The sequence below is a fragment of the Nansenia antarctica genome (genome assembly GCF_963989245.1).
Source record: "Nansenia antarctica genome assembly, contig: SCAFFOLD_77, whole genome shotgun sequence".
In the NCBI taxonomy this organism is placed as follows: domain Eukaryota; kingdom Metazoa; phylum Chordata; class Actinopteri; order Argentiniformes; family Microstomatidae; genus Nansenia; species Nansenia antarctica.
The window spans coordinates 231212-245831 of record NW_027663207.1 but is presented as its reverse complement, the minus strand read 5'-3'; the positions used below and the strand labels follow the sequence as shown (position 1 = coordinate 245831).

The 14620-nt window shown below is 46.4% G+C and overlaps 1 protein-coding gene across 1 annotated transcript; it reads left to right on the top strand.

The window, feature by feature from the left end:
- Nucleotides 1-11777: 11777 nt before the first annotated feature.
- LOC308175213 (uncharacterized protein) lies at nucleotides 11778-13572 on the top strand. Its single transcript, XM_080550929.1, has 3 exons — nucleotides 11778-11988; nucleotides 12125-12699; nucleotides 12812-13572. Exons 1-3 carry the CDS (start codon nucleotides 11854-11856, stop codon nucleotides 13071-13073), a joined length of 972 nt encoding a protein of 323 aa, XP_080407055.1. The 5' UTR covers nucleotides 11778-11853; the 3' UTR covers nucleotides 13074-13572.
- Nucleotides 13573-14620: the final 1048 nt, after the last annotated feature.

Below are 14620 nucleotides of genomic sequence, written 5' to 3'. Positions count from 1 at the left end.
ATGGCAGATATATATGGTAGCCTACATTGCAGTCGTCCCGCAGTTCTAGTAGATCGCCGACATCATGTTATTTGATGTACATTTCACGGCAAGATAATTCCGATTTGTGGCAAACACCCAACAATTGTTCGTTCACTAAACATTATAACATGAACACAGTTATAGCACCAGTTCCTAGCACATAGTTTCCTAGCACCAGGGGAGCCCCCCCTCCCAAATTTCGTTGTTTGGTACCTGTACTATATCAATGACAAATAAAGACCATTCATTCATTCAAACAATGACAGTTACAGTCTCGCTCAAACTGTAGCGAGATTAGGAGACTACTAATTGAGAAAAAGAAAAGAAAATACATGAAAGAAAGGAGAGAAAGAGTACAGAATGATAAATCCGCTAATGTGTGTAATGAAAAGTGTGACAATGTTGAAAGACATGATGTCATAATCAAAATATAAAACCTGGTTGGATAAAATAAGATTCTGTTGTGATTGTGTTGACATTGTTGTGATGTCAAAAGAGATCTTGGTTATGTAATGTGTAAAGTGGAGAGGAGATTGATCGGAACTGCGGGAGTTTTCATTACTAACGAATGATGGTTGATTATTATTATACAAAAATAATAGTAATAAATATTGCAATATTGTGTTATCATAGTTATGAGCTTCACAGTGATAACGTCTGTTTATTTGTCGTGAACTTCACGCCGGCCGTGCCCGTAACATCAGCAGACAATCGACTGCTGTAAGCTTGTAAGCGTTGAAACCTGCTTGGCAGCTTTGAAACCCGCTTGGCAGCTTTGAAACCCGCTTGGCTCGCTCATGAATTGGCAGCTATTGTTTGCTAATGGGAAACGATCAATAAGATTACCCTCCCCCGTGTATCAACCATCAAGTGATTGTAACTCACTTTAGAAACTAGTTCTTAGCCTACACGTTTCTTTGTCAAATACATGCTCTGCATGTTTCTCTAAAATGCATAAAGTTCCTATAAGCAGAGAAGTGGGGAAATTATTAGAGCAATCTGATGAAGCTTGAGTCAGCTGAGAACGAACTATGGAACAGATTAAATGCTATATATGGAGAGGAGATTGATTGAGACTGCGGGAGCTTTACTAATGAATGAAAGTTGATTATCATTATTAAAAAAGAATAGTAATACATATTGCAATATTGTGTTATCATAGTTATGAGCTTCACACAGTCTGTTTATTTGTCGTGAACTTCACGCCGGCCCTAACATCAGCAGACACATGAACACAGTGAGGATTCAAACCAACAAAAATAATTAATACACATCATTTCATTTATAATGTGCAGTAAACAAACAAAATAATGTATACTCTCTGCAATTGGCTACTATACAATGGTGCCAAAATCAACTATCCAAATATGAATCTGCGTATATCTATGTACAACCTTGATTGAACCAAGATTCATAGACAGATTGTCCCTTATGCATATCATCATAATAGGCATTCGTGTCATCATGTTCTTTACACATTACATAACCAAGATTTATTTTGCAATCACAACAATGTCAACACAATCACAACAGAATCTTATTTAATCCAATCAGGTTGTATATATAATCTATATATATAATCTATATATTGGTTTCAATATACCTCCATAGCAGTCTACAGTCTAATTTAGCTATATATATAATTACATTATGAGAACATCAGTATTTTTACGCCTTTGGTTGTATTGTCTGAACGAACATTGATTGGGAGACATACTGTACAGTTTATCATTTTCATAACTGTCTGCACATATACATATCTTATTTTGATTGTTATTGTAGCCTATATATAAACACAAATATCAGTCTTATGCACTGTGTCTCATTCAGCACTGAAGCCTGAATTTGAGCACAGTGTGTGCCCCCTTGCTACCTCTGCTGATATAAAAGAGAATTGCAGGCTTGGAGAAAAAGATGGCAGCCACAAATACACAGACACACACAGAAATACTGCTAAAACGCTTTATACTAACTCGATTTTGAAAATGTAAAAATGCTGGGTGGTAGAACGCACATATCTAGGAAAAGTCATGAAAGGAGGGTCCTGAAATGTGATCGAGTGCAAAGGTAGAATTGTTTTTGTACTCACTGGTGCTGTTTAACACCTCACGGCTGTTCTAGTGTTAAACATTCCGGCCTTTGGGCCCGACTCTTTGTCCATCTTCCGCTTTCTCGGCAGATTCAAGATGCAAACACTTGATCTATGGCTTTGCAAGTTCAGAAATCTGATCACTGGTGAGAACAGATTGTTAAATTGTTTTTATTTCATTTTTCCTTACACGGGGAACCTTGTTCCCCCTTTCCATTTAAAACTGCACAAAAATAATCAAACACGTCCACCCCCCGTTCTTTTGTGGGGGGTTAAGGCGCAAACCAAAACACAACAGCACTTTCTTTCCACATTCAGTTACTTTGTATAAACCAAAACAAACAAACTGTTGCCCCCCATCCTTTTGTGGAGGGTCAGGATGCAAAACCTGCATATTTTAAACTCAACACAAACCATACACAACAAACCGACAACCCCACTCCTCAATGTTCAACATAACCCATCAGACAAATTATACTTCACCCCAAGGGGTAAAGGTCCTCCTCAATCGAATTGTCCTCCAGGACTCTCATCCGTCCCATCAGTCCCATCCGCCCCTCCATCCGTCTCCATGGCCCCCCCAGCCTCCTCCCGCTCCATCTGTGCAGCCCATGTAGGGCTTGAGACCGGGGGCTCCGGCATCCTCAGAACCGCCTGAGGCCCCCCTCTCACCCCCAGATTTTCCCCACTTTCCCCCTGGGCAGGGGGACCAGCGATCAGCAGGTGCAGGTGACTCACCCGCTTAGACCCCCCACCCGGGCTCTCCTCACTGCTCCCACTGCGGCTCCTGCTGCGGCTCCTGTCCGCCCTCCTCTCCCTGTCCTTCTCCTTCTTCCGCAGCCTCTTCCGCTGCTTCCTGGGGGTCGACTCCTGCTGCGTGCCCCCCAGAGGTGTCACGAAAACCTGGGGCGGGTCTTCTTCCCCCAGGAGCACATTCAGCTCCCTCTCCAGGGCATCCAGGGACTGTTTCCCCCGGGCCGCCCTCAGCTCCCTCTCCAGGGCCTCCAGGGCCTCCAGGGCCTCACCCACCTCAGGGCCTGCTACCGGAGGTTGGTTCTCCGGGTCCTTCAGTCTGGGGGGGCGGGGGGGGGAGGAGGGGGGGGGGGAGTTCAACTGTGGCATTCCCTGGGCTGGGTGCAGTCTTTTGCCACGTGGTCCTTGGCGTTGCAGTTCCTGCACCTCATCCCAGGGCAGTCCCCCTGCCCGTGACCCGTCTGCATACACTTTTTGCAGAAAGGGGCCTGCCGGGCATAGTACAGGTTGCCCCTGTCCGCCCCCAGCGAGAAAAGTGCCGGGGGGTGTGCGTAGCCGTCGAAGCCTCCCTCTTCTGGCCGTAGGAGCACCTGGTACTGACGAGTCCCGGTCCATATCCCCCGGGCGTCCCTGATGTGGCGTGCCCCCGACGTGACCCTGCAGTAGCGGCTCAGGAACCCCTCCACAGCTTCATCCTTCACATAAGCGTTGAACACGGTCACCGTCATGACCCTGAAATTATTTTTCCCCATGTCTGTCACCCTGTAGAGCGACAGAGGCATGGTCTCGGCCCCGACGGTAACCATGTCCATCACCCTTCTGATCATGGCCGCCGAGTGAAAGGTCACGTCGAAGGCATTCTCCCGCCTATTGCCCATCAGGCAAAAGATCTCCGGGACCGTCAGTTTCAGTTGCCCCAGCAACACCACCCGGGTGAAGGTATCCCTCAGCTGGATGTCCTCCGTCTGGTCTCTCCATGCAAATCGAATCACGTTAACCTTTCCGGCCTCTGGGCCCGACTCTTTATCCATTTTCTGCTTTCCCGGCAGAATCAAGATACAACACTTGATTTGCCTTTGCAAGTTACAGCAGTCTGCTCACTGATAAGAACAGGTGTTTTTTATTGGTTTTTATAAAAACACAACACCGTATATACAATCAATTAATCAAACAATCAGACATTTAAGACATTACATTCAACAACAACCAACATTAAACTAACTAAAGTGCTCAGTGTTCAGTGTATTGTCCAGTGTAGTGTAATGTTCAGTGTTCAGTGTTCAGTGTTCAGTGTCCAGGTTCCAGTGTCGGTAGGAGGCAGGGGTAAAAAAACCTGTTCGCTGTGCATCCGGGAAAAAAATTCCCCTGCAGCCCTCTAGTTGTAGAGCGACTACTATCCAGTTTGCCCACCAGTGCAAAGCCGTGGTCAAAGTGTGAAAGCTGGGTTGACCTGTGACCTGTGACCTGTGACCTGTGACCCCCACCTGGCTTACCTTGAAACACGGATATGGGCTCAGCTAGACGCAGAGCCTGCCAAAAATAGCTTGAACTCGTAAGTGTTCCTCTCCACAGAAGTCTTTAGTAAAAGGCGAAAGGCTTGTGCGTTTTTTGTGGGTAGTGGTGGTCTAGTGGATAGTGAGTTGGACTTTTGATTGGAAGGTTGTGAGTTCAAATCCCGCCTGAAACCACACCACTACTAGTGTGCCCTTGAGTTCTTCTTCTCTTCTATAAATTTGTTTTTAATTAAAAATTAATTCTTCTTCTTCTTCTTCTTCTTCTTCTTCTTTCTTCTTCTTCTTCTTCTTCACATGAGATAGGAGTGCACCGTTCCTGGATGTACTGCAATACCAGGTCGATGCGTGGAGTGGATGGAGCAAGCCCCGATTCCAGCTCCCTGTTGCAAAAATCAATTTAATATATGGTCCCCGAGTAGAGAGGGCTCTGCTCACATATGTTATACTCCCAGTGGATATGCTAATACAAGTCTATGACACTAAGGGCCCTATTATGCACTTCGTAACTTGCCGTCTTAAGTCTTAATTAAGACGCACCGCCAGGTTAAGACATACCGCCACCCTTATTATGCGCTTCATACGCGCTACTGCTATTATGCAGGTGTCGATAGGCGCCCACACATAAGACGTAAAACTCCCGTGCATATATTACTCATTGTGGGAGTGTTCATATGTTAATGAAGTGCACTAGGCGCCCCTGCTATTATGCGATCTGACTTTGCTCCTAGCGCTAAGAAGTGGTTTGAAAAGTTCTTAAGTTTAGAATTCATGCACGTTTTGAAACACGAGCGCGCCTCCGCGGTTTGCGCATGCATGTGGGCACACATGAACACGCACGTGGCTCCACGGCAAGACGTCAATTACGGTCACAGTATAAATGCCACCACTGGCAAATGTTAAGCCAGAGAGAGAGAACAATGGAATATATCCTAGGAAGGAATTATGATAGACGAAGACGGCGCGCCGAGCGCATATACCGGCAACGACTTTGTTACCTGGCTGACAGGTAGGCCAAATGTCAAATCAATCCTGGATTCGTGATCTAAGCATTTTAGCGCTTTCAATTGGTGATCCAACTGTTAATAATGCTATTTATGGGCTATTTCATGGGCTACCCTCTACCAGGGGCCCGGGGGGAGAGGCTCAAGGTGGTGGCGTACATGGACGACATTACCATCGTCGGCACAGATAGTCGCTCCATTTCCACAGCAACGAAAGTGGTGGAGGACTACTGTGCAGCCACTGGCGCCCTGATCAATAGGGGTAAGTGTGAGCTGTTTCTGTCGCAGCACTGGCAGGAGAACCTGGCAACCTCCTTCCCTGTAAAGACGGAAAACATTAAGCTGCTGGGGATCACCTACCAGAAAGATGGAGGAGCCTCCGGCAGCTGGAAGGAGACCATCCGCCAGGTCCAAAAGAAGATCTGTGAGTGGAGTGCACGGCCTCTCACAATGACAGGCAAGATCCTGGTCCTGAAGGCTATTGTTCTTCCCATTCTCCTTTACCTGGGCAGGGTGTTTCCCCCAGACAGAGCAGTATCCAAAACCATCGAAAGGATCATGTTTACCTTTGTCTGGGGGAGCCAGATGGAAAAACTAAAACGCACCACCCTGTACAAAACAGTGGAGAATGGGGGGAAAGGGGTCCCAAACATCCTAAACATCATTAGGGCACAGGGACTCTCCAACCTCATCAACAACATCAACAACAAAGATAGGAAAGCCAGGTTCTTTGAAATATACTATGCCACACCCATCCTCCGGACACTCAGGGTGACCGCATCAATAAATCACACTGTGCCCTACAGCTGGGACCCCCCTCCAGTCTACAAGATATGGAGGGACTTTGCCTTCAAGACAGGATTGTCCGCGGCTGGGCTGGCCTCATGGAAATACAAAGACATTATGACCTTCATAAGGTCGAAGGAAACCATTACTCACCCCAAGGCCAGCACAGCCGTGGACTCCAAACAGGTATGGAAAAACATTAATCATAAATGTACTAACAATAAACAAAAAGACATTGCCTGGATGGCTGCTCATGGTTGTCTCCCCACTAGGGAATTCTTGCATAGGCGGCACATCGCAACGACTGACAAATGCCCCCACGGATGCACGGACACAGAACACATTAACCACCTGTTCTGTGAGTGCTCCGTGGCCAGGCGGGTCTGGGCCCTGTTTGTTCCCTCTGTCTCCCTAAACAGCCTGCTGACCCTGCCCCGCTTGACGAGCGAGAACATCCTGTATGGTCCTCCCGGGGGGTGCACAACCCCCCAACTACAACAACAGTGGAGGATCATCAGCGCCGTCAAGCAGGTACTCTGGGAGACGAGGAACATCAGGGTCTATCAGAAACAGAGCGTCCACCTGACAACCCTGAGGAGGAGAATCACCCTCTGCCTCAGGGACCATGCTATTGTTGACTTTAAAAATAACCCGGATCAAGCAAGAGCGGTGTGGGGGGTGGAGAGATGGAAGGACGTCATCCTCTAAACCCCCCCCCCCATGCCGCGCCGCATCGCCCAACCCCCCCCCACCCCGGGCCTACCTCACTACACCACCAGTTCCTGCACTATCACCTTCACCACCGTTCCAGCACAAGCCCTGGTCAGCAGTATCACCATCACAAGGACCAGGAGAGGAGCAGCGCACAACACCAACAGGGAAGTTTACTGCACCTTCCACCACCTACACATGTACACAGCACTGACCCACTTCCTACCCTCACCAGAATATCACCACACACAACCCACAGCCGAACCAGCCGTCTCTGCCAGCACCACCAGCACCAGGATGACCAACACCACTGGGTCACAGGGAAGTACTGATCACCCGCCTGACACCAAAATGCACACTACACAAACCATGCACACCTCCCTTCTCTCACTCCTGTATCTTTTCAGGCACATGTCATATCCAGCTCTGACACCTACCCAGGCTTCCAGACCCAGGAGCAGAGACCGGCGGGAACCACCACGTCACCCCAGCACCAACCCCAGGTTCCAACTCAGCGACCCCAAACCCCCTGTTCCGGGCCCCCCCCCCCCAACTCCAGGCCCCCAGCTACAGGCCCAGTCCCCTACCCGCCAACCCCCAACCCCCAGCCCGGAACAAGCTGAGAAGAGCCAGGGAGCTTTTTCCCTGGATAAGCTGTGTACAGGTTTTTCGCCTCTGCTTGCCTGCCATGCGCCGAGCTCTCTGGGCCTCTCCTCAGGGGCCTCCGGTCGGCCTGCGTGCTCGATCTGCTCCGCCGCTGGGGCGCCTGGTCCGGCTAGCCTCGTGAAGGGCTACAGGAGTCTGAGCCTGGTGGGCTGGGCCGGATGCGCCGGTGGTGGGGCGGGTCGGGTGAGTCGGGTGTGTGGGGTCCCTCGGGGGAGGGAGGTGGGGGAGCCACGGCTTTGCACTGGTGGGCAAACTGGATAGTAGTCGCTCTACAACTAGAGGGCTGCAGGGGAATTTTTTTCCCGGATGCACAGCGAACAGGTTTTTTACCCCTGCCTCCTACCGACACTGGAACCTGGACACTGAACACTGAACACTGAACATTACACTACACTGGACAATACACTGAACACTGAGCACTTTAGTTAGTTTAATGTTGGTTGTTGTTGAATGTAATGTCTTAAATGTCTGATGGTTTGATTAATTGATTGTATACACGGTGTTGCGTTTTTATAAAAACCAATAAAAAACACCTGTTAATAATGCTATAATATATTGCAATTACAATTATATTATAGCCTATTATTAAAATATGTATAATATAGCCTATATATATTCTTTTATTCTGTTTACAGAGCAGCAATGCTTGTATGAGCTGCGCTTCACCCGTCAGGCAGTAACTGACATATGTCGTTTGGTCAGCAATGACCTCATGCACGAGCTTGTTACTTTCTTCTGCAGAGAAGCGCGCTGACCTCCTTCTTAGGACTTCCATAATAGCATAGCGCTAAAGACTCCACGCAGCCGGTTCTTAAAGGGAATGGCACCTGGCACGCTGATTGGGTTGATTGAGAAGACGCCCAAAACACACCCATGACTAATTTCTTTGCTTAGCGCCGGGTTTTAGGCGCCCACTACCGCACGCATAATAGCAAAGTGGCCTTGACCACGCCTCCACGTCTTAAGTTTAGATCTACCGCCTCGTCTTATTGCTTAAGACTTATGAAGTGCATAATAGGGCCCTATGACTCGTGACAACAAGACAAGGGAGTCTATCTGTGGGAGTCCATCGAGGAAGGCCTGAGAGGAAGCCAGGGTACTTAGTACCTTCTCTTCCAGTTGTTTGTAGTGTTGTTGTCTTCTCTTGGCACATCAGTCTACTGAGTGCACTTAGCTACCCCCACTTCTGTTGGTTCATTAGCCCTCTTCCCCTCTACGGACCTATATCCCAATGTGCTTTCTCCCTATTCCCACACTCTCCCTATGAACAGACAGGTATCAGTAGTCCAATTTTAACTAGATAGCCTTAAAACAGACAGCTATTTACTCTATTACTAATAACAAGACAGATTCAGTCATAGGTACGAGGCCGCAGGCCGCCATTGGTGTGTGAATGTGTGTGTGAATGGGTGAATGAGAGGCTGTTGTAAAGCGCTTTGGATAATGGCGCTATATACTGTAAGTCCAAATAGATCACAAGTAAAAAGTTCCATACAGGTTACAGCATTCCTCTCTGATGTCATAGAGAGGGCTCTGATGTCATAGAGAGGGCTCTGCTCACATATGTTATACTCCCAGTGGATATGCTAATACAAGTCTATGACACTAAGACTCGTGACAACAAGACAAGGGAGTCTATCTGTGGGAGTCCATCGAGGAAGGCCTGAGAGGAAGCCAGGGTACTTAGTACCTTCTCTTCCAGTTGTTTGTAGTGTTGCTGTCTTCTCTTGGCACATCAGTCTACTGAGTGCACTTAGCTACCCCTACTTCTGTTGGTTCATTAGCCCTCTTCCCCTCTACGGACCTATATCCCAATGTGCTTTCTCCCTATTCCCACACTCTCCCTATGAACAGACAGGTATCAGTAGTCCAATTTTAACTAGATAGCCTTAAAACAGACAGCTATTTACTCTATTACTAATAACAAGACAGATTCAGTCATACGTACGAGGCCGCAGACCGCCATTGGTGTGTGAATGTGTGTGTGAATGGGTGAACGAGAGGCCGTTGTAAAGCGCTTTGGATAAAGGCGCTATATAAGTCCAAATAGATCACAAGTAAAAAGTTCCATACAGGTTACAGCAGTCCTCTCTGATGTCATAGAGAGGGCTCTGATGTCATAGAGAGGGCTCTGCTCACATATGTTATACTCCCAGTGGATATGCTAATACAAGTCTATGACACTAAGACTCGTGACAACAAGACAAGGGAGTCTATCTGTGGGAGTCCATCGAGGAAGGCCTGAGAGGAAGCCAGGGTACTTAGTACCTTCTCTTCCAGTTGTTTGTAGTGTTGCTGTCTTCTCTTGGCACATCAGTCTACTGAGTGCACTTAGCTACCCCTACTGCTGTTGGTTCATTAGCCCTCTTCCCCTCTACGGACCTATATCCCAATGTGCTTTCTCCCTATTCCCACACTCTCCCTATGAACAGACAGGTATCAGTAGTCCAATTTTAACTAGATAGCCTTAAAACAGACAGCTATTTACTCTATTACTAATAACAAGACAGATTCAGTCATAGGTACGAGGCCGCAGGCCGCCATTGGTGTGTGAATGTGTGTGTGAATGGGTGAATGAGAGGCCGTTGTAAAGCGCTTTGGATAAAGGCGCTATATAAGTCCAAATAGATCACAAGTAAAAAGTTCCATACAGGTTACAGCAGTCCTCTCTGATGTCATAGAGAGGGCTCTGATGTCATAGAGAGGGCTCTGCTCACATATGTGGCATGACGTCATCGAAGTGCGAACCGGGCGCAAAGGGCAAAGGCTTCAAAGTAGCGTTTTTGTAAAAAAAAAAAAAAATCTGATTTCGTTTTTTTGTCACCAGACACAAGTTAAGGTTTTGAACTACCCACTCGTTATTTTTTCGAGCAGTTTTACGATAGTTAAATACGTGTACTTAATCAACAAAATAAGCTTATTTTTCGCCTGAATGTTTCTGAGAACTTGGGGGCGGGAACGTGAGCCCAGCTAACAACAACAATCGGTGTGAATGGCTGTGAGCTCAATCGGCGTAGCCAATAGCTGGGCGAGGGGGAGGGATAAAAAGCCACATGCTGGTCTGTGTACTGTATTCTGCTTACTGCTGTGTGACTGCAAGATGGAATCACAGAGACTCAAGGTCTCAAAAAGCTGCCTAAAAAACGCAAGTTATCCAGGGTATCATACTCCATTCAGGGGACGAACGTCTGCCGTGACACCTACTGCTTCGTATTGGGGTAAGCTTTTTAAAATGTATACGTTCTGTTACTGTTAGTAGTTAACATGACCTAGCATGTATCGTGGCGTTAGCCATGCTAGCATACATCAGCTATTTCTACTGTGCTGTTATTTATACGTTCTGTTACTGTTAGTAGTTAACATGACCAAGCATGTATCGTGGCGTTAGCCATGCTAGCAGACATCAGATTCTACTGTGCTGTTATTTATACGTTCTGTTACTGTTAGTAGTTAAAATGACCTAGTATGTATCGTGGCGTTAGCCATGCTAGCTAGCAGACATTATCTATAGCTATTAGTCTATTATTTATACGTTCTGTTGTTTTTTCTGCTCAGGATAAGCAGCCGAACTCTCCATACCATTTCCCAATGGTACCAGGTGCACGGTGCTCTGCCACGCGAGAGAAAGACATGTCGAAAAAACAAAAACTTTCACACAAAAGATGACGTCGATGACGTCGTGACATTCATCAACAACTACGCTGAAGATCACGCCATTATTCTACCTGGCAGACACCCTGGACACAGGGACTACAGTGCTAAACTGCTGCCGTCCAATGTCACCAAAACCTCCGTCTGGCGTCTCTACAATGATGCTCTGCAAAAATCTGGTATGTAAAATGTGTGTGTGGGACTACAATCCAAGATTACAGAAATGTAACATAATGTAAAATATGTTACATTGTGTTAAATATGCTAAAACAACTTTTTAAAATGACTTGACTGATGGCTGTGTTAACAGCCAGGCCCTGTGTATACACTGTGATAGCCATGCTAATGTGCAATTAACAAATTCAGATTCATGAGCCTGAAGTTGCTATTGCCAATACAATGGGGGGGTTTGTTTAAAAAAAGGCACATTCATTGAGACTCATACTCATACTCATACTCATAAAATCTTCTTTTGCAGAGCAACGTGTTGTTAGTGCGCAAGGCTTCCGAAAGCTGTGGAAGGAATTGCTCCCTCAAATAACCAGCATTTACAGATCTGTGCTGGGAGTGCCAGAGGAACAACTACCAAGTGTTACGAAGTGCCAATCTGCCGGATGTGGTGAAATCAGCCAAGCAGGAGAAGCATCTAGACCGTGTTGCAATGGAGCGTTCTTTCTACCAGAAAATGAATATTGCATGTGCGGAGGTCTGTGAGGAATTGCAGCTCTCTCTTGGCCCCTCCACACCAGCAAGCAAGGAAATCACAATGCACTACAGTTTTGATTTTGCACAACAGGTGAGAATAACTTCATCCTATGACACTGTTGATTTGGTTGATTGAATTTCATTTACCCACACACACACCTCTGTGATGTTACTTTTCACTGCATCTAATCTTTTTCTTCTCTTCCTCTTTTGCCTCTCTTTCTTAGGTCCACTACCCCTCTGACCCTCATCAACCAGGGCCCATGTACTTTCTGACTCCACGCAAGTGCGGCATCTTTGGTGTCTCCTGCGAAGGGATGCCTAGGCAGGTGAACTACCTCATCGATGAAGGGATGTCATCAAGTAAGGGCAGCAACGCAGTCATCAATTACCTGCATCACTTCTTCGAGAAGTATGGAGTTGGAGAAACATACGTGGACCTGAACTGTGACAACTGCAGTGGCCAAAACAAGAACAACTTCATGCTGTGGTACTGTGCGTGGCGGACCATGCATGGCCTTCACAAGACACTGGCCCTCCACTTCCTGATTGCAGGCCACACCAAGTTTGGCCCCGACTGGTGCTTTGGCCTTATCAAGCAGTGCTTCAGGAAGACCAGAGTGGACACTTTGGATGACATTGTTAAAGTCGTGAGGGCCAGCTCTCCAGTGAAACACGTCAACATCCCCCAGCTTGTAGGCCTGGAGAATGGCACCGTGCTGGTTCAAACCTACGACTGGCAAAAGCATCTGGGTGCCTACTTCCGAAAGCTCCCACAGATTAAGAGTTACCAGCACTTCAGGTAATTCATTGTCATGTATTTACCTATTTCATTTTATGAACATAGTATGGCGGTCATATAATATCATTTACTGTGGGCAATCATTTAATGCATTGTCTTCATTCTGTTGCAGCTTTGATGCTCGGAAACCTGGCGTGGTTATAGCCTGGGAACACGACGGGGCAGAACAAGTCGAGTTTCAGCTACTGAAACACACTGATGTCAAGCCCCCCAGAGGTGATCTTCCTGTGCAAGCCCCACCCGGACTTGACGTGGCCAGACAGAAGTACCTTTTTGACAAGATCAGAGAATTCTGTACTGATGAGGCGAAAGACACTACATGCCCCTGCCCACCAGACTCCACAGCACCTCAGAAAAAGGCTGTCCGTTTGTAGCTGCAGGACAAACACACAGGAGGAATGCAGGAATTGCACACTGATTGTACTTTGCACAGCTTGCCGCAGTATTGTTCTGCTTTTTCCTCCTTAATATTAGTCATGCCTGATGTTATTTTATAAAGTCTAGATTTGAGCTGTAACTCTGTGCCTCGGATAGGAGCATTTTATCACTGTAATAACGTGCCACTTTTTTACTCCTACTTTTTTTACATGGTTCATTCTGATTGCAGTACTGTGATTTGGTACACTTTTTTTGTGCTTTGGTCGACATGACGTGACGTGCAATATTGGTGTGAAGTGTGCCCATATATTTTTATTTTTATTAGATGTGCTTTGGTCGACATGACGTGACGTGCAATATTGGTGTGAAGTGTTTGTGAAGTGTGCCCATATATATTTTTTTTTATTAGATGTGCTTTGGTCGACATGACGTGACGTGTTTGTGAAGTGTGCCCATATTCTGTGTATGACACAATATTTACAGTGATATCTTTATCCTACCTATGCTTGTGTACTGTAAAATAAATTCTGATTCTGATTGAATACTTTTTTGTATCATTACAAGACTAACTATAACAGTTACAACAACCATAAATAATAATAAGCTGGGTAATTAGCTTAGGTAATACCTTGCTAGGTAATAATGTTATAGCTGTATAACTATAGCTGTCTGACCCAGTGACCAGTATTGACAGCTGATAGCTGTCAAGCTAGAGGGGGAGTGGTTGGGGGTGGGGTTGACCAGCTATTGTTACCGCCCATTACCTGCCTGTGTGAAGGTGTGAAAAAGTCCCAAATCTTTGAAGGGCTTTTTCTCAGGATTTAGTTTTCAGGGTTAACAAGTTTCAAATACTCATGTTGTCTTACATTTTTTCCCGATGTCTATGTATGACATATCATTTGAAAGCTTACAATCTGTAGTTTAAGCATATGTAAAAAACAGAAAAATGACTTTGCCCCCTCTTTGATCATTCCACCAGATCGCGTCACATATGTTATACTCCCAGTGGATATGCTAATACAAGTCTATGACACTAAGACTTGTGACAACAAGACAAGGGAGTCTATCTGTGGGAGTCCATCGAGGAAGGCCTGAGAGGAAGCCAGGGTACTTAGTACCTTCTCTTCCAGTTGTTTGTAGTGTTGCTGTCTTCTCTTGGCACATCAGTCTACTGAGTGCACTTAGCTACCCCTACTTCTGTTGGTTTATGTTGGGTTCTGGTTAGGGTTAAATGCTATATTCTGGTCAGCCCGGTTGTAAATCAGGCCATGCTAACCCATCGCTAGTTCAAACAGACCATAGTAGACTTTAAACAACAAAGAGACACGGAGTTCATCATGATCGTTATTTTCTTGCAAGGAGAATGAATGGAAGTCTCCCTCAGAGACTCTCATTCAGACTGATCTATTCTCTCGAGCAGGTCATTTTATTAGAAACAGAAAGACACACGTACAGGAAGACACACATGTACAGGCGGGGCCAGCCTCGTGAGGCACACACAATCGCAGGAACATACATGGGTAGGAGGAGGCACTTTTCATGA